The sequence below is a fragment of the Accipiter gentilis genome, chromosome 14 (assembly GCF_929443795.1).
Source record: "Accipiter gentilis chromosome 14, bAccGen1.1, whole genome shotgun sequence".
In the NCBI taxonomy this organism is placed as follows: Eukaryota; Metazoa; Chordata; class Aves; order Accipitriformes; family Accipitridae; genus Astur; species Astur gentilis.
Window position 1 is genome coordinate 7,656,494 of NC_064893.1, and position 21,453 is coordinate 7,677,946.

Consider the following 21,453-nt stretch of genomic DNA (forward strand, 5'->3'; position numbering starts at 1 on the left):
ATTCTTACTCAACACAGCACTAGCAATGTGTCAAACCTGAGCTAAAATAGACCAAACACAGATTTGTTTCTTTCTGCCCCATTCCATTTTTTTCTGTTTATTTGCTATTTTTCTTTCCTTTTGCAATCAGTTTTCTTACCAGCTGTTGTTTTCTGCTCCTTTTTTCCCCCCTTCCTCTTTGAAGTTAATCTCATAACATTTTCTTTTACCCAGTCCTTTTATTCTTGCTGTTTCAGTTTACATCATACATTTGGGCTGGATTTTCATAGGTATGGAGCTGAGAAATGTTTCAGCAGCAGTGAGGTACCTAGAGCTTGACTCAATTTTCTAATGAAGTTAAGGTTTTCTTTGGAAAATGTTCATGTTGTGAAACATCTTGGTTTCTCTGAAATCTACTATGGATTTCAGTCAGCTTGTGCAGAACCAGTAGATGATGTGAATTTTTCCAGGGCCCACGGATTTGGGCTACCCTGCTCTGCCCAACACCCTTCCACAGCACTGCTGGCCGGGAGCTCCCAGCACCCAGCCTGCCCTGCTCCTCTTCTTGGTGGTGCAGGGTCTTAAGAACTCAAGTGAAGAACAAAGTTTTCCAGATTTTCTTTGCTGTGCAGGCAGAGGGCTGGCACCCATAACCAAAGCTGTCAACTTCTCAAGTTTGTAGTCCTTCTAGTTTTTGGAAAAGTATTTGCTTTGGAATTTTGGGGGATTTTCTATAAAACAAAAATTTTAAGGTTTAGCTAGCTCCATACTTAACTCTTCTTGGAGTCCTCAAAGAAAACCCAGTTATGTTTCCCACAGACATCTTCTATCTGTCAGTGGATGTTTCCATATTTTATAATACTGCACTTTTATTAATGTGGCTTTACATGAAAATCCTGGTTTTTATTATGGCAACCACTTATAAAGCTCTAGTACCATGGAACATAGACTCTGTAGTGTTTTCACTATTGCTGTGTCAAAATAAAGCTAGAAGCCTAGATTTTTTTCATAAATTCAGACCCATAAATTATTCCCTCTTTGCTTGAAATGCCAATGGCAAAATGTAGCTGTCAAGAAGTATTACAGTAAGTATATAATTAAAGAAATGAAAAAAAATACTAGTAATTAAAGTTATGAAAAAAAATTAGTCCTTCTTCTTTTAACTAGAAATGTCATCCTACTATTCCATGCATTGCCCTATTTTTACATCACCCTAGGAAGAGCATACATTGAAGTAATTTTAATAATTGTCTCTGAATAAATCATTAATTTGGATGGAGAATTCTTCACCTGAATTAAGTCAGGTGAAGAATTAATTTTCCCCTTAACCAAGTTCGGTTCTCTGGTATATATGTGATGATTTTTTGGGGGGGTGAAGTGCAGGGTTTTTTCTCTGCTTCACTAAGAGTTGAAAGATTGCAAACACCTTCTTGTTCATTTGTTTGAGTATCTGAAAAACATTCTTTCATTCTTTTCCTCTTTGGTTAAAGTATGAAAACTTCCACTTTTGTTCACGTAATAACATTTCATTCAGTCTTAAGCCTCCTTACTTCAGAGGTGATTTTTTTAATGCTGAGACTTTTTTTTAAACCTTTATTGTAAAAGGCGATCAAAGTATTTTTCCAAAATGAGATTTTGTAATGAACTTGCTGTATCCATAAAGTTGAGTACTGAATGTTATTGCAAAACTGTCCTTTTACATGAAACTAAACCCATTTTTGTCAGTTTTACTTAAATAATAGTATTAAGCTTTATGTTACTTTACTACTATACTTTACAACAATACTACTATAAATTTATAATTTAGCTTTAAAATTTATTATTATTTATTAGAATATCATTGTCCTGTAAATACAGGAAACAAAATTGAGTCTGAATCTTAACTTTCCCTAACTTTTCTTCCAAATTTAACAAAAACTTACCTTCACTTTGCTCAGGTTCTTTGTTTATGCAACGTAAATTATACTGAATGTCTCTACTGTGTCTCTATGTACAGTAGTGTGACTGAAGCGTATTGATAAAGTCATAGGGAATTTCAAAGTTCATACAGCTTATTTTTTGCTGCTGCTTCTGCTGAAGAAAGCTCCTGTGCCAGAAGCTTTTTTATTTTAAACTTAATTAGTTGGCCCATTAAAATATATTATCTGTCCTATAAACTTGCCCTGGTAATTTTTGAAAAATACTTGGAGCTGAACAAATTTTGCTCTTAAGGCAGACAGTTGCAAAACTCTTAGTAAGTACCTTTGAAAACTCCATTCAACATATGTTCAAAAGCAGTGTTTAGAAAGGATTTGGGAGAATATTTTCTTACCTTTTCTTATTGTGATAGGTAGACCCTGGCTGGATGCCAGGTGCCCACCAAAGCCGTTCTATCACTCCCACTTCCTCAGCTGGACAGGGGAGAGAAAATATAACAAAGGGCTTGCGGGTCGAGATAAGGACAGGAGAGATCATTCACCAATTACCGTCACGGGCAAAACAGACTCAGCTTGGGGAAAATTAGCTCAGTTTATTACAAATCAACCAGAGTAAGGTAATGAGAAATAAAACCAAATCTCAGAACACCTTCCCTCCACCCCTCCCTTCTTCCCGGGCACAACTTCACTCCCAGATTTCTCTACCAACCCCCCCCCCCCAGCAGCACAGGGGGACGGGGATGGGGTTTACGGTCATCACACATTATTTTCTGCTACTTCATCCCCCTCAGGACGAGGGCTGATCACACTCTTCCCCTGCTCCAGCGTGGGGTCCCACCCACGGGAGACAGTCCTCCACGAACTCCTCCAACGTGGGTCGTTTCTACAGGCTGCAGTTCTTCACAAACTGCTCTAGCATGGATCCATTCCACGGTGTGCAGTCCTTCAGGAGCACACTGCTCTAGCATGAGTCCCCCACGGGGTCACAAGTCCTGCCAGAAAACCTGCTCCGTGGGCTCCTCTCTCCACAGATCCGCAGGTCCTGCCAGGAACCTGCTCCAGCGCGGGGTTCCCACGGGGTCACAGCCTCCTTCGGGCACCCACCTGCTCCGGCGTGGGGTCCTCCACAGGCTGCAGGTGGATATCTGCTCCACCATGGACCTCCCTGGGCTGCAGGGGGACAGCCTGCCTCACCAGGGTCTTCCCCACGGGCTGCAGGGGAATCTCTGCTTTGGCACCTGGAACATCTCCTCCCCCTCCTTCTTCACTGACCTTGGTGTCCGCAGGGTTGTTTCTCTTCCATGTTCTCACTCCTCACTCCGGCGGCTGTTTCTCTCTGTCCCAACTTTTTTCCTTCTTAAAAATGTTATCACAGAGGCATTACCACTATCGCTGATTGGCTCAGCCTTGGCCGGCAGCGGGTCCGTCTTCGAGCCGGCTGGTATGGGCTCTCTCGAACACAGGGGAAGCTTCCAGCAGCTTTGCACAGAAGCCACCTCTGTAACCCCCCTGCTACCAAAACCTTGCCACACAAAACCAATACACTTATTCTTATTTCTTTGCTGTCCTGTGGAACATTGCCTTTGATAAAAATGTTTGTTACTCACAATACTCACGATCTTTTCATTGAAATGTGAGCTGAAACATAAAGTGGATTACAGAAGTAGGTATCCAAAACAAGAGAAATGACTTGTAGAACAGAGGATTTTGGAGTTGGACTGGTGAGACAGTGCTGCCTGTTTTACAGACAGCTGAGCCATTTTGGTCATTTTCCCAGTTTGGGTTAAAAAAACCCCGTTACCCATGAAAAGCAGACATTTGGCAATAATACTTAAGTGAGTTTGTGAGATTAATAATCTGTAAAACTTGTTTAATTTATACATGTATTTTCCCCTTTTTCTGAAAAATAGTTTTGTAAGGGGGTTTCTTATTGTACATTTTTATACCTCTTTTTAGCCAGATTCACTCCCTCTTTAAAAAAAGAATTTCCCTTTAGAGATGTGGGTCTAAATTATACTTTTACATCTTATTAAACTGTGTGTTAACCTTGGCAAACATGTGGCTTTGAAAATTCTATAAACTCAATTTTAAATGAAAACCTGCCTTTCTGAGTCCACATAAAAATCTCGTCAGAAAAGGAGATTTTACAGCAATAGTACATAATTCACAAGCTCCTGTAAATTGATTTTTCAGCCTTGCAATGATGGATTTTTGCTTGATCTTTGCATTATCCACAAAGTGTGTATTACTGTACCACATTTATCTAAATGAAGGCTGTATTTAAAAGATATTGTTCTGCTGGAGACTAAATGGAATGCATTTTAATAATCTGGGAAACTGATGACAGACCGCCCTATTCTCTGTTGACTGTGTTTATGCATTCAGAACAGGTTATGGGATCATATACCAACAGACACCCTCAAAATATCAAACACCTGATGGTTTCAGCTCTAAGTCTTTCTGACAAAGGACTGTTAAAGCATAAATCAGGGCACAAAGTTTGGAAAGCTACAGAAAATCATTTTGAGTTTGAGAATTATTTTTCATCAACCATTTAATCAAATTATATAGAAAATATCATGCCCTCCTATATTCAGCTTCCTTTGCCTCTAATACTAATAACAAATTAAACAAACAAACAAACCCCCAAACAAAACAACCAGCAAACCCCTACATTAAGAGAGTTTTGATAAGATTTTGTTAAGCATCACAAAACTAAGATATGCCCAAACAGAAATTGCTTTTGAAATATGGAGCTTTACCTTGCATGCTCACTAAAATATTTATTTTTCAAGGATCAAATTCTTTATTCCCTCCATGAAGTTCTGTGATTCCTAGAACAAGACTAAGAGGCAGCTGTTCAATAGGATTTTTTGTCCTCATTCAGTGTATGCTTTCCTTTGTTGTTTGTTGTCTTCTGTTCAGCTCAGAAGACAGAACTGCTAATTTCCTTATAAATACTTACCACTTGAATATGTATGTGCTTCGTAGACGTTAATTAATGTATCTTACAAGCTCAGCTATGAAGTGAGGAGTGCCATCATAATCATTAGCACATCAATAGCTGCAGTACGGAAAAATTAAGGTGCATGTAACTGTTATTATATGTCATAATTGTTTGATTCCACCAAGGAAGGGATCCTGTGGATCTTTCTTATATTTACCACCACCTAGATCTACAGTGCACTGTACAAAATAATTATTTGTCTAAGATATCCTTTTGGAATAAGTAGTATCTAGGCAAGTAATTAGAATTAGGTATTGCTATATCTGTATGCAAGGGCCAACTTAAATTTTGTGTCTTTCAAATTTTTATTGACTATATTTTGCAGTAGTATTGCTTACAGTCCAGTTGTTTCTTTCTTTGTTTTTCATTCCACTATTGGTATTTATTATAGGACTTTATATGGATTTATTCAGATGGCAGCTGTGTAGATACTGCTGAATATTTTTTCCTTTGTAGCAAAAATATCTTTTTTTTAATGAGGATGCACAAAAATTTCTTATTTTCATAGGCTTTCTAATAATGGGTCACCTTTTCTCTGTTCATTTATGACTACTCTGTTCACTGTTACAAAACACTTATTTATGTTGAAGATTACCTGTGAAGAGGTGTGAAAGTTCCTCTGAAAATACTGAGAATAGCTGAATGGTAGTCTTTAACATCTGCCATTAGTGAATGGATTGTCCATAAACTGACAAAACAAAAAAGATGGTCTATTATGTTAGCTAATAGGTATTGTTTACTTTTAAGATTGATGCTATGAAATATTTTACCAGTAGGTACAAAACTACAAACCAAGTGCTAAATATCTACTTCACTGACTTTCAAAACTCCCTTGAGAGCTCTTGTGTCCTTTCCTGACTTCCAAAGTTTTATTAACCAAAAATAAGCTGTGCTGTGGGTGACAGCTATGGTTAGAAAAGAAACTGGACACTCACTTTCCAGCAGGTAATATACATCAGAAGTAAAGAAAGATTTTTAAATTCTTAGAAAATTGAGAAATTGTAAGGGTCCCTGTCTATTGTAGGAAGTGAGTTGTTTCAGTGTTCATATTTACAGGAAAATTACTGGTGTGTGTAATCTTACTGATAGAGGATGGGTATTGTCTTCTTCAGAACAATCACTCTGGGTTGGACACTTTTATTAACATGTTAATAACTAAGTAACAGATTAGTAATGCAAAATGGATTACTCTCTTAGCTGGCAGGAGCTGTTCCATGATTTCAACATATCTGTTGTGGGCAAAGAGGTCTCAATGCTACTGTTCTGGTATTCTTGTGAGACTTTGTAAATCAACTGTTCATTTAGTCACTATCAAAGAAACATTTAAATGAAACTTCAGTGTAACCTAGACACTCAGAGGACTTCACTACCTAATGTTTTCCTTCAGAACTGAAGCTTTGTAGCATGTGAGGTAGAGGTAATACAATAATTTTCTTTTTCTGCTTCTTCTTTCCCTTAGGCATTTCCTGGAAATACAAACTCTGATGGTGTGGTCCGACATGATTTACAACATCCAGTTATTGCTCGCTATGTACGGATAGTTCCTTTGGACTGGAATGGAGAGGGCCAAATTGGGTTAAGAATTGAAGTCTACGGCTGCTCCTATTGTAAGTTTTTCCATGATCATCCTCCCCCCCCCCCCAAATAAAAACTGGGTTTGGATCTCAGATTAAATCTGAATCTCAAGTACTTTTTGCTTAGATAGATTAAGATGTTCCAGGATCGCTAGTTATATTGCCCAGGGCTTCATGAAATATTTATTGTAACCTTAACTCTGAGTTGCTAGTTTGTTCTTCTCGGGAAGATGCAACATTGGAATTCGCAAAAGTGCTTTGAAGTTGCTCGTTTTTATCTTCATGGTTTCTTTTGCAGAAGGCTGGCTATTATATAAGCTTGAATGGGCCAGTTGAGGAAAAGATAGTATTCAGACAACTGTCATGTTGGGTCTTGAGGGGAACAACTGAGAAACAGGACATAATTTAGTGCTTGGTGCTAGAGTTAAAATTAAAGCAAATAAATAAGAATTCTATCACAGGAGCTCAGATTGTCTAGATACGTGACATGTTTTTCAGAGGTTTTTCCTTTAGTATTTGAATATGACTTTAGAATTTCATTTGAAATCTGGATGAGCAATGGTACAAATGCCTCTGAAGTTAGGAGCAGAACTGATCATGTTTTAAGAAAAGCAAGGGTGATTTCTAAATGCCCTCTGTGAATTCAATCCAGGCAATGCTTAAAGAAAATCTACAAACCTGCAGAACATTAAGTATCTGATGTCCTATTTCTAAGTATGTATTTTTTATGCAGTATCCTGTCTTTGTTGGTGTTTTAGCTGGAAGGAGCTATTTGAGATTTGTCTTTTAATAACCAGGTGTTAGAATAAGGTGAGGACCACACATCTGGAAGACTCATGCATTAACTTCACTGGGTGACTTAAGGCATATGGGAGCCCTTTGCCACCCTAACTACCAAAAAAAGAACTCCTTGTGATTTCAGTTCTTGTTTTGATTTGGATAGATAGTCAAAAGGCTATATATTTTCATTTAGCACCTGTAAGAACCACTAAGTAGAGTTTTGGTATTATTTTTCCTATTTTCTCACAATGAATTAAAGCCTTATTTTAAAAATTTATGTTAAACTACAGAGAATTTCCCAGTAGCTGCAGTAACTTAGTCGAGAAATCAAATCATACTGTCTGTGGTGTTGATGCTGCTGTGCTGAGGGCATGCACTGGTGTTAGATACATTCATAAAAAGACAACAGTGTATCTGAGGAACTGTGGGTTCTTCTAAAGTTGATTCTTACTTAAAGAGAAACTCAGCTTCTGAAGTTTTAGGTACCACTGTGATTGTTCAGTACATGGCTCTTAATAAACAAGTATTTACCATCATACTGCTAAAATGTTTTATGTGCAGTTTTAAGTATACCAGCCACCACAGCATGGTTAATTTTGCACCATGATAAATACTTACTTTTAAGTATACCTCCTTGCTTGTTCTTCAAATGCAAATTCAGGTGTTTGATACAAGAAACCAACATCTAGTTTACTGTGAAATATGACTCTCTTTAACAGAAAAAATGTAGCAGAATCGAACAGTAAAACCCATGATCTTTGCTGCAATATTTACAGGTAAAAGTAGTATTTTTTTGTGATGAAATAGATAGACAAAACACTGTAGGTACACAACAGTGTGCTTTTAGAGGCTTAAAGTAAATGTGAGGAAAAGTAAAACACAGCTTGTTGACAAAACGGTCCCGGTTGTTTGATGAAAAATTGCTTGCTTGACAGACTTTTGGAGGAGAATAAAAAGCATCTGCCAAGCAATGAATGTATGGAACTATGAATATACTGATAAATGTGTCTTCACAGAAGAACTGAGGTGGCCAAACACAACTTTGTAATTTTACTGAGAGAGTATTGCTGGTCTGTTTGTATGAGAAGTGATTTCAGTAATTGTTGGGAGGAGTTATATAAGAAAAATAATAATATTTTACATTTTTATGTGTATAGGGTCTTTTCTTTCAAAAACCCTCCTAAAACACAGTGTATTTTTTACATGCAGGAATTGGGCTGTCCCCAAAATGCTATCAGTAGATAGCAGCAGAGCAGTTGAGAAGGACTAAAAATCCACTGTGTTAAGAGAGAGGAAGGCAGCCCTGTGGTATTACTACTGGAACTAGGGAGTAATGTGTACAAATTCCCAGCTTGTCTTCAAATATATCATTTGGAGCCAGGTGTATAATGCTGCATCGTTCCATGTAGATGTGTCCTTTGGGAGAGGCAAAGTTTTTAACCTTATGATTAGAAGTGCATATATTTGCATATAAATATAAGCACTGTCATTAACCAGTATGATTTGCAGATTAATCCTGCTGTTACTGAAGGAACTGGCCATTTAGATAACCAGTAATTTTCAAAGTCTGATTAAAAGATAGGCTTCTAGTCAAATCTGCCCCAAATTTTGGAAACATGACCTAAATAAAAAGGCTGCCCAATATATCGCAATCATAATTTTTCTTTAAGTTTATAGATTCAAATTAAATATATTCTTTTATTTAGATATTTTAGAGAGCACATTTTCAGATACAAAAATCAGGTATTTTCTCACAGTGCAAGCAAGGTTTAATTGGGAAGCCATACACTTAGTGACTACAAAAACTCTTTCCTTGCACATTACTGCAACCAGCTCACTAGTCTCAGAGTATTAAGAAAAATACTTCATCATATTGAACTGCTTATTCAAAAGTCAGGTCATTAATTGTCGTATTTTCTGGCTCCTATTTTGTCTGGTTATGCATATAAGATACACATTTAAATTTTTTTGTACCAGAGGTGAAATTCCTGTTCTTCCTTGCCCAGCACATTAAAGTTAAAAAAGAGGCGTGATTTCCAGTGAGTGATTAGAGCTCACATCTTTGCAGAGAAGTTCATAGCATTACCAAATCTTCTTTCACTTTTGTTTTGTTTTGCTTTAAGTTTGAAATCTGGGCTGTCTTTGAAACTGCACCGTTGTGTTTTGTGTAGATGAGATCTGTGGGGCTGTCTTCTAAGAGAAAAGCTCACAGATGTCACCAAAAAAGAATTAGGGCCCCACTCTACAACAAGATTCAGAATGAACATTGTATTTTTATCTGTGAATAAATGGTGACATTGCATTTAGAAAAGATTTTCATTCTCCATGGGGCAAAGCTAATTATGTCTTATTTAAAAAAAAAAAAAAAAAAAAAAAGGATAAATAACTTGCTTAATGGCTATGTTAATGGAGGAGTTTCATGAGAACAACAAGCTTGGAAAACAACAACAAATACACTATTATGTAATATAAACAACATTTTTTAGTCAGTGGGAATTTTAGCTTTTATTTTAAAATTATCTATTTCATACACTGTAAAGGAGAAAAGGGTCTTTATACTTGCAGTGACATCATTTGTCAAAAAGCAAGTCACAGAGAAGAAAGTAATATAACCAAAGGCAAAACATCCACTGAATCAGTTAGGTCAAAACTGATGGCAGATTTTTATTTGTGCTCTTTTGGAGACAGAGAGCAAGACACGTGATATATGTCTTCTATCACATCCACATTTATGGATTTTTGAGACAGGCAGCAAAGACATGGCTTCTGGAGGCTATGACAACTACAATATAGTACATTTTACTACTGATTCGTGAAGATCATAATAAGCTCCTGCAGGATCATTGCCATATGAATAGTTCTCTTAATCTCCATGCTGTGGCAGATGAATGCCTACAAAAATGGCAATAGTGATATTATTGCATAGTCTTTGGCTACGCTTTTCAAGATAACTGTATCAGGCCTCCCGGGTGCTGAACTCCTATGAGTGGAAAGCGCTCACTGATACCTCTGTTCACAGAGTTTTTTGATATGGCTGTGTTGATTTTCTGTACGTCTGAATCTTTTTAATGCAGTGGTACATCTGATGGTAAGAATTTTCAAATTCCAGATGATTCACATCTGAAGTATAGGATATACTTGAAAAAAATCACTTGAAGATGGCAGAAAGTCATGCAAATACTCAATACACTCAAGGCAAATAGGTGGCAGGAACAATGATAAAGCTCCATGAATAGCTGCAAACTGAGCTGTTTCCATTCATTGACCAGCTCTGTTTGCTAATACTCAGAAAGCAGTGGGACTGAGCAAATGTCACCTTAGCTGTGTTTGCAGAACTGTTCATTTCAGTTATTAGCTGTACCACTGGTATTGTGCTATGTCAAGTGTTAACTGTTTCAGTTTCCTGATGGGTAACTGATTTTTTTAAGGAGTGTGGGAAAAGAAGGTGGAAATAGTAACTACAGTCCTTAGGGGTTTATGAAATAATGAATGTTTGTATGGAGAACATTTACTCTCCAGTTAGTAAAGTGAACAAAAACTTGGTCATGTAAACGTGTTACAGGAAAAAAATAAGGTTTGGAGATGCTCTTAGGGGATGAGCCAAGTGAATGTTAGCAAGAACTTACTAGGAACTATTGAAGTGCTAAAAACTATGAGCTGAACAGATCTTTTGGGTAATTGTTGGTGTAGTTAATCCTATCTGCCTCCGGTGACTTTGACTTAAGCCATGGTTTCCTTTGACGGTTAATTCCACATTCAGCTATACTCATTGTTAGGAAATTTTCTGTGATACTTATTTGAAATCTCCTTTGCTTGGTTTTGTGCTATTGGCAAAAACTTAACTATCTGTCTCTCATTCGCTGTCTCACATGGTTGCCATACATAGTTAATGAAAGACCTCCATCCTGTCCAGAATCATGTATTGCATCCAAACATCAAAGGGACTATTTAAGGTAGATGAGAAAGCCAATATTACTTCCCTTTTGTGGAGTCTGATCAAGTTTCACTTGGCCAGATTCAGTAGTATACCCTGGACATTTTGTTTCACCAGCATATAGCATTTTAAAAAAAAAAAAAAGTATGAGCCAAAGTCCCTTGACGTGTCATGATTGCTATTGGAACACCCTGTGCTGAATAAAATACAACTCTATATGTATAAAAATGTATGCATACATATTTCTGCTAGCACACTTTTGGTACCTACATGAATATTCACCTAAATGGTCAAGATACTAATGAAGTCCAGTAATGTGCGTAAAGGATCCCCTGCCTCCTCTTATGATAATTTATTACTTATAATAAACGTGCCACTAAGTTGTCTGGTCAGACTTTTCTGACTGTCTAAGTGGTGGAACTGCATAAAAATATTAACTGGCAGAAAGAAAAAAACATTTTGAAGTGTGTATTTTGTGAAATCATGTTACCATATTTCTAGCAATTTTATGAAATCACTGTAAGTAACAGTAACTGAATATACAGGGATTTCACTGTGGGGGGAAAACCCACAGAACTGAAACAATCATTTAGCAGAAGTCCTGTAAACCGGCTAGCTTTGCTTGTGACAGTGGATGGGACACTTAAGATTTCTGCTAAACATCCAACCTTTTTTACCCTTTTCTCTTAAATTTCAGTGGTTTTGTACTGGGTAGTTCTATACCTATTTAGGACTATGTGTTTGATTTTTAGCCATCATCTTCACAGCTCATCAACGTCAAACATAGCTTGATATTCTCTTTCTGACATTAAAGGTGCATGGCTGAATACTCACATCTAAACTGTGGAAAGCGAGTGAAATGAACTGTTGAACTTTTTCTTTGCAGACTTTTAAAGATCTGTTTGAATATGTGTTCTATTTGTAAGATTGCTTCTTTGTTAGCATACTGTCTAGCTTTTTGCCATGCAGGAGATATTTTTTTTTTTCCTTTAAGGGTCATGAAAATGGATACCTTTTATCCTCCATATATTCTCAGGTCTCTAAACAGTAGAGTTTGCAATTTAAGACCAAAAATGCTGTCTGTATAAGCATTCTCAGTACGGATTGTTTTCTTCTATCCCCTCTCCAGAAAGAGATGTTTGTGAATGTTTCTACGTGCATGTTCATATATTTTGTCATGAAAATAAGTAAGAATAGGCTTCAGTCCATTTATTAGCTTTTGTTGTTACCATTAACAAATATGGGTCTATTTTGGTAGTAGATAATACTTAAAATTTAAAACATCTATTCTCTGCATTTTAAAAATATTAAAAAAAAGTTCTAGTATTTGTGTAGTGCATTAAAATTTTACTTGTAAAATCAGAAGATTCAGGCTGAAACAGAAAAAAAAATATTTCCAAATACCTGTTTAATTTTAACTGTTTTTTTTTCTAATGGAATATTTCAGAAAAATTTGACATGAGTTTGTAGTACAAAAAAATCTTGAGAACACATTTTCATGTTTTATTCTTTACATTTTTGTTAATCTGATGCAATATGATTTTTTTTTTCCTCTCAATTGAAACTGGCAGCAAACTGAAAAGCCTGTTATTTTTTCATTTCTAGTTGTAATGAGGTTACTGGTAGATATTCTAAAGCACCACAGCTTTGAGAACTGCAACAACCATGTGTATTCTTTACAGGTTCATTTGTTAGCTGGCAATGAATGTATAATCAGTCAGAGAAAAAAAAGTGTATTTTGTATGAATACGTACATCACCAGCTTGTTCAATTGTATTCGCAGGCAGTTTTCAATTACATTTCAACATTTTTTCAATCATTCAGCATTTCCTTTATAAGGATGTATGTAGCTGGTTGTTTGGAAAAGCTCTTCTAATTTTTTTTCCTGTGGAATGGAGAAAAACTTGTCCCTGCTAACTAAACAAAAACGTATGGCCAAATGTGATAAAATCTTGCAGATTTTGATTAAGGTTTATTAAAGTTGGGTCTGGCTGTTCTCTTGTGGAAAAGAGCAGACTAACATTTTTTAATAGGTTTTCCATTAATTGCCCACACACCCCACCGTAAGGGTCTTCCATACAGTGGTCTGTAATCAGTAAATAAGAGGATGAAGATTTAAAAAGTATCTTTAGGATCCATAAACCTCTTAAAAAGTAGAAAACGGAAGTAAAGTTACAATATACTTTTTCACAAAGTAAGGATGGTACCATTCAGGTAAATACAGTCAAAACCTTCAGTCTAATCACAATAGTTTCACCTTTAATCTTTTTTGCCTGAAAGAACACTCATGATGGTTTTGCCCAGCATTATTTTCTTGCATTTCTGTAAGTGGTGATTGATCCATTTGTCTGTGATGACTTATTCACTAAAGAAATCAGGTGGAATTTTTCTCTTGAAACAAAAAACTTTGGCAGTTTTCAGACTACAGGCCTTGGTTCTGTGCCATTGATTTGGAGCCTGAAGGGCCTCACTGGTATTTGTTTTCCTGCATGTCTGGAATAAAACATATATTAAGGATGCAGTTGCTTCTAGGCTCGGTTCAATTTATTCTGCTCTTTCCCTAAAGTTTAGGTGAAGATGATGCATTTTGTATTTTATTTTAAGCAAAATGGCAAACGGAGTCTTGCTATGAGTAAACTCTCATTTCCTATCTGCCAAAGGTAACATTAGTGTTCTCTGATAGGAAACCGCATATCTTAAAGGGTCAAGATTGCTGATGGGAAATAACCAAATTTAACTCTTCCTAATAATACTTTTAGAAGGTAAAAATGAGCCTTGGAAGTTATATGCAGTATATCCCTATACTGAGTTGAGTTTCTACACAAAGACCTATTTTAAAGTCCCATCTTTATGAGAACAGCTTTGGAGAATTAGGTCACTGTGATGCTAACTTCTCCCCAAATCCTCTAAAACAGGGAAAATGTTTAGGTTTTTCCATCTCATAAGGGTGACATGGTATGCTCACTCTCTAGTGGCCGGTAAGGGTTACCTTTCCCTCCACTCCCTGCTGGCATTGAGTGCCTTTCAAGAGAAGGCAGTAGTTCAGTTGGAAGGTACCTGCAACAACCATCCATTCCAACTGCCTGACCACTTCAGGGCTGACCAAAAGTTAAAGCATGATTATTAAGGGCATTGTCCAAATGCCTCTTAAACACTGACAGGAGTGGGCAATGGCAGTCGATTGGCACCATCCATCCCAACCTATGGCTCTGGTTACCCTTTGGCTTTCCTCCAGGCTGCGGCTGTTGAAATCATCCCTCCTCACACTCCCCGTGTTTGTGTCCAGCCAGATCAAGTCCCCGGTCCTCCTCGCTGCGGAGCCTCACGGCCGTTAGCTCTGGCGCAGAGAGGGGACAGCTAATAGGGGTGGTCTCCGGGCTGCAGGGTTGGTTTCTGCCATGGCCTGAGAGAAGAGTTAGTTAACAGCACCAGGTTTGTCCTTGGGAGCCGGGTGGCAGAGGAGGCGTCGGGGACACCCAGCAGCTGGGCCAGTGCATGGCCACCAAGGGCAGGGACAGCCCCCTGGGCCTCCTGGGCACAGGGACAGCCCCCGGGGCCAGCACCCCAAAGGCCTTCCTCCGAAGGATGCTGGGCGGAGGGGCTGCGCGGGGGGGGCCCCGTCACCCCGGTGTCACAGTGCCAGCAGCCGGCAGTGCAGCAGTCACAATGCCCCGGGGCAGTATAAAAGGGGCAGCCTCCCGCGCCCCGCTGCCAGAGATGGCCCGGGGACAGACCGAAGACATGCGAGAGGACGTCCTTGAGGAGCCGGTGGAATTACTTGGAGGGGGACTAAGGGAGGAAGACCGGACATCGGACAAGGCTGCTGGAGGTTCTCTGCTGCAAGGCCAGTTTCCAGCAGGGCTACCTTCAAAGCTCATCTGAAAGATGGAAATCCTTTTCAGCTGGATAGCCATGGCCAGACCAAGGGAATGCCTTCTTGAGGAGCACTGTGGAGCTCACTGTCCTCATCACCTGTGGAGCCAGGGGCAGCAGCCGTAAGAAATGGGATGCAGAGATGTTGCCAGGGGTCCCAGTGCTTTGGAGCACCAACTGGTGGCCCAAAGGCACGAGAAGAATTCTTGCCCCCAAGGTTGATCAGGCCAGGGGCATTTGGCCACTCTTGGAACCCCCTGAGATGGCTCCAGGTTGAGGGAGAACAGGGCTTGGGCATCTATCTCCTGAGAGGCGTGACCAGCCTGTGGGACGTGAGGAGGCAGGTCTTGCTCACGTGCTCAGGGAATAGCTGATCGCCAGTTTTGGGGTCAGGAAGGAATTTTCCCCTGGGGCAGATTGGGACTGGTCCCTGGGGGTTTTTTGCCTTCCTCTGCAACACTAAGCATGACCACTTGTCAGGGGTCCTCCAGTACGTTGTGGCTAGGTTACTGCCTGCTGCTCGTGCACCACAAAGATGACCTCTTGTGCCCTGGAGCTGGGGAGAGGAAGGCTTTTTTTCCCCCACGGTGGGCTAGCAAGTGTCCCTGGGGGTTTTTTGCCTTCCTCTGCAGCACTGAGCATGGCCCTTTGCCAGGGCTGCTTTGGGACATTGTGGCTAGGTGCCCGCTGCCCATGCTCCATGAAGATGGCCCTCCTGCCTCGCATCCATGGGGAGGAAGATTTTTGACTCCAAGGGCGGGCTCCAAGGGATACTCCCGGGGGTTGCTTCTTGTCCTCTGTAGCACTGAGCACAGCCCCTTGTCAGGGGTCCTCTGGGCCCTTTTGGCTAGGTCCGTGCCTGCTCCTCTTGCACCTCCAAGGCACCGCTCGTGCCTTGCCTCTCCCAGGCTCTCTTGCCTCTTGCAAATTTGTGGCAGGAGTGAGCTGCACTTTCCACCTCTCCCTGCGTGCAATACAATTGCTGGGCAGGCACAAGAGCACTTTTCATGCATCGTTGGCAAAGAAGCACAGTGAAGCAGTTTTTGGAAGACAAAAATGTGCTTGTCATCGCTATGTGTCATACTTTGATAAATGCACCACGGTACAACACACCTTTCTCCTCTTCTTCTTCTTCTTCTTCTTCTTCTTCTTCTTCTTCTTCTTCTTCTTTTCTTCCTTCTTCTTCCTTCTTCTTTATTCCTCCTTTTTCTTTCTTCTCTTTCTGTGTGTAGCTGGTTGTGTTCCTCATTCTTCAAGTTCTCACTCTTCAGGAAACAGGGACTGCTTGGCCTGTATTCCTGCTGCTACTTTCTGTGGTTCTGTGGCTGTCCTTTGCCAGACTGCAAGGGACTTTTTCAAGCTAAACTGAAGAATGCATCAGCTCCTGGCTACACATGCACATTGTGTTGATACTTGTGAGCATCGGCTCTGAAACAGATTCAGAAAAATAAAATAAAATCCTGTTTCCACTTGTAACCTTTGTGATCTCTGTCCTTGAAAGTGGTTTTGGAGCTGAAAAACCCTGGCATTCCAGGCAAATAACAGTCTCATCTTTATTCGGCTCATGGAAAGTGCAGGGAATGGAATGGAATGGAATGGAATAGAATAGTTCATCTACAGTGATCATGTAGTCGAACTGCCTGACCACTTCAGGGCTGACCAAAAGTTAATGCATAGCATTAAGGGCATTGTCCAACTGCCTCTTAAACACTGATGGGCATGGGGTGTTGTCCACCTCTCCAGGAAGCCTGTTCCAGGGTTTGACCACCCTCTAGGTAAGGAAATGTTTCCTCATGTCAAGTCTGAACCTCCCCTGATTGACACAGCTTTGAGCCATTCCCACGTGCCAGGGCACTGGGTACCAGGGAAAAGAGATCAGCACCTCCCTCTCCACGTCCCCTCCTCAGGAATCTGTCGAGAGCAGTGAGGTCGCCCCTCAGCCTCCTCTCCAAACTAGAGAAAGCCAGTGTCCTCAACCACTCCTGAGATGACATGCCTTCCTGACCTTTCACCAGCTTTCTTGCTCTCCTCTGGATGCATTCAAGGACCTTCACGTCCTTCTTAAATAGCGGGGCCCAGAATGGCACACAGTGTTCAAGGTGAGGCAGCACCGGTGCTGAATACAGCAGGATAACCTGTAACCTGACCAGGGCTTTTGGACCCCTGAGCCCTTAAAAGCAGATTCCCAGGGGACACTGTTAACTAGCTCCCAGTTGATGTCTGGGAAGTTGAAATCTCCCATAACGACAAGGGCTACCAATCCAGAGATTTTTCCTAATTGCCTGCAGAGTAACTCATCAGTGCTATCATGCTGGCTAGGCCATCAGTAGTAGACACCCACTATGGCATCTGCTTTGTTTTCCATGCCCTAATTCTCACCCAGAGGCTCTCAATCACATGATCTCTAACCATAAGGGCTGTACAGTCAAACCTCTCCCTTACATACACTGCAGCTCGTCCACCTCACCTGCCCTGCCTATCCCTCCTGAACAGCCTGTAGCTCTCCATCCCAGCACTCCAGTCACGGGACTCATTCCACCTAGTCCCACTAATATCAGTAACATCATGACTCTGGGACCAGACCAACGCTTTCAGTTCATCCTGTTGTTTTCTCATACCGTGTACATTGGTGTACAAGCATTTCAGATGTGCTCTTAAACCCTTAGTGCTCCCTGGAGCAGCGTAAATGTTCCCATTAGCATTGCCACCCTCAGACAACACCATGCCAATCCTTGGCTTACCTTCAACTCTCCTGATGGTATCACCATCCCAAGAGGGCACAGTTAGCTTTCTCTCAAGCCTCTCCTGAAGGTGTAACTAACTGAAGGATGAGGTACCTGCAGTATCCTGCTGGTGTTTATCCAGTCCAATGATCTTCTGGGACTATTTAATGTATCGGTGAATTATACTAGAAGACAACAAATTTTCAGATTGACCAAGAAGTCACCTAGATTCAATGGTTTCAGTTATAATGGAGTCAGATGTCACGTAAGCTTTCTGAGATTGCATACTTTGCTGCTGTTCTTTTAGTCTAAGCATTTTTAAGGCTGTCACAAGAATTTATTAATTCATAAATGGCAGGAAAAGTGTCCCGCGCAATGCATATGGTAAAACGTTAACTCTATTCAGATGCAGTCCTCTATCAGAAGATTTGACAAAATGTTTTAGGCTCCATGATTCTCATATGGTTCTGAGCTGCACAGCAAAACAATGGTGTCCTGGTTTCAGCTGGGATGGAGTTAACTCTCTTCCTAGTAGCTGGTACAGTGCTATGTTTTGAGTTCAGTATGCTTAGAATGTTGATAACACGGATGTTTTCAGTTGTTGCTCAGTAGTGTTTAGACTATAGTCAAGGATTTTTCAGCTTCTCATGGCCAGTCAGGGCACAAGAAGTTGGCACAGGACACAACCAGGGCACCTGACCCAAACTGGCCAACGGTGTATTCCATGCCATGGGACGTCCCATCTAGTTTAGGAACGGGGAGGTAGGGGGAGGGGGGGGAATCGCCGCTCGGGGACTGGCGGGGTGTCGGTCAGCGGGTGGTGAGCAATTGCCCTGCGCATCATTTGTACATTCCAATGCTTTCATTATTGCTGTTGTCATTTTATTAGTGTTATCATTATCATTATTAGTTTCTTCTTTTCTGTTCTATTAAACCCTTCTTATCTCACAAGTTTTACTTCTTTTCCCAATTTTCTCCCCCATCCCACTGGATGGGGGACGGGGAGTGAGTGAGCGGCTGGGGTTAAACCACGACAAATGGAATACTGAATATTTTTCTCCTGAATATAGTTTAATTTGTTATTTTACTATAATTACTTTTGAGTATGGCTTCATCTAGATCTTTGGATGGCTTCATAGATTGCTCATTGAATAGAGAAGATGTACAGAAATCACTTAATAAGTGTCTGTTTGTACTTGGTGCAGACTGAGGTGAAGGAAAATCCTTTAAACAACAACAGTTTTTATTTCTTAGGAATTCCATTACACATCAGAGATTATTAAAGCCTGTATACTATCCTCTCTTTTTTATAGAGCATGTGATATTAGTAAAATGGATACAGAAATGTGAAAAATAAATTTAACTGCATTTTAAAGTTAAGAATTTATGGTACATATAGAATGTACATATCATTCAGAAATTCACAGTGAAACTGGGTAAATACTGTATGACAACTTTTCCTTAAATACGTTCATATGTTTACACAAATCAATTACATTTGAAACTCTAACATTTGGCAAATGTTCAGTGAAATAACTTTACTAACAAGGTATGCACTGAAATGACAATCATAAGCAAAGACTGAAAATTCATATTCAAATTTTGAGGTAATCTTTGAGGGTGTTTTCACTGCAAATTGAATTTTGAGATCTACATTCATTAAGAAAAACATAAAGTTATGGCATATGGCCCATAAATATATATGTATACCTATTTCATGCACTTAGTCTGAGCTGGTTTTAAATAAACAGCTTATTCCCATACTGTCAGGAAATTTAGAAACCCAACCTCTTCACAAGAGTGCTTAGCAATTTTATAATTTAAAATTATGTCTTTAAATAATGAAGACATCTGAAAAAAAATTTTAAAGCAGTAATTTGAAAATAGAGAAAAAGAAGTAAATTTTTGTTCCTTCTTAATTCTCTATATTCATCAGATTTTATCAGCCAGGATTTTATAGTTTCATATTGATTATTGTTAAAAAATAATGAATACCTTTCTATGGTATGGGATCCCAGAAATCTTCAATAGAAATTTTCCTGCATGGTAATGTTTCTATCTTTTCATTTCCAGATCAGCAAGGTAATTGGAGTTTAATTCTTTCAATATGGACATGTTCTTTATCACTTTTTTTTCTCATAGACCATATGTATTCAATTGTTCTCTTGGCTTTAAATAAATTGAAGAACCTGGGAAACTGCCTTTCTAAAACCACAGCTATAAAAAACATCCTTAGAGGGACAATAATTTCCTTACCTGAAAAAAATAATGAATTGGTTAGCAAGAGCTTGAATTTGTGTACTAAGCCTATATGCAAGCTTGGTGATGCCACTTGTGTAGTGATTCGCTTTGTTTAGCAGCAAATGAGTTCCTCTGCTTAAGCTTACTAACATCAGTAGGAAATATCTTTTGGTTTCTATCAACTTTGGATTAGGCCTTTCACTTATAATTTAAAAAAAAAAAAAAAAAAAAAAAAAAAATTCAGACCCAGGGTATTTTGTTAAGTGGTAATGAAACATTAGAGAGAAGCAAACTTTCAGTAAACATGTACTGGTCAGAGAAGGTAGTTGCCCTTTTTCTTCAAGGTGGGAGAATGCTTTTGTAGTTGTTTGTGGTAGAGGATGTTGGCGATAGTGTGATCTGAGAAAAACCTGTTGAGCTGTAGCGCATACTAAAATAGAAACACGTAGTGGGGATTTACAGTCATAAATTCAGCTGAATTCTCTCGTGTTACTGGTGAGTCGTGACTTACATTCATTCAGCTTATTGATGTCTTACAGTAAATGGTTGTTAAACTGAAGCAACAGTTTTAATAAATATCTTCAGTACCACCCTTTTATTGACTGCTGCACTAGGCAAGTCAAAAGGAACCTAGTAAACTCTGTGTTGCAGCTGTTTATCATTGCTGACCTTTCTCTTGCTGACCTAATTTTTCTCTACCCTCAATTGTCAGTTCTTTTCTCCAAAAGTCTCTGCTATGACTGGTCTCTCATTGCTTTAAATGTGTGTAATTTCCTGATTCCAGTCCTTCCTTGTCTGATTTTTTGTAAGTACAGTGTGGAAAAACAAAGGGAGCATTCTGAATTTTGAATGACAGCAGAAATGCACAGTCCCTTTTAGGCACTTAGGTAATGAATGTGTGTCTACTTGGGGGTAAGAAGGAATTGTCTGATAGTTCTCACCTGTGGAAAAATGTTAGAGTGGTTTCAGTTGAGGTATTCACAGAGTCAGCTGTTTTGCTGGGAGCTGAAAATACCCAGCACCCCTCAGTATCTGTATCATTCTTTCTAAAATATGGATATGTGATGGTAGAGGCATCTAAATTTGAGATTATTTTTGGAAATGCCAGGTTCAAGACATATGATAAATTTCAGACTCAGCCTTGCAGGCACATCTTTCACCGCAGTCAAAACCCAGAAAAGGGCTTATGTAAATTTAGGACTAAGATTACTTGCAGCAGCTTCAGAGGGGGATGTTTGTGATCATTATTTGTAATGTAATTCATCACAAGTATTAATTGTATACAGCATTGGTTTTAGAAGCAAACCAGCAGCATAATTGCCCAGGCACTGAGTATGCCTCTGTAAACCTAAGCTAGGTGGTAGTAAAAGTCGCCCAATATGTAAACTGGAAGAAGACAGTATCATGCCTTACACTTTGCTGAAGG

The 21,453-nt window shown here is 39.4% G+C and overlaps 1 protein-coding gene across 4 annotated transcripts in view; it reads left to right on the plus strand.

Annotated features, from left to right (window-relative positions):
- CNTNAP2 (contactin associated protein 2) overlaps positions 1–21,453 on the plus strand; it is a 1,223,788-nt gene that overhangs the window by 527,032 nt on the left and 675,303 nt on the right. For all 4 annotated transcript variants that reach the window (XM_049816392.1, XM_049816394.1, XM_049816395.1 and 1 more), the window contains exon 4: positions 6,362–6,509. In XM_049816392.1, coding sequence (XP_049672349.1) covers positions 6,362–6,509 — 148 coding nt within the window. The remainder of the gene's footprint in view (positions 1–6,361; positions 6,510–21,453) is intronic.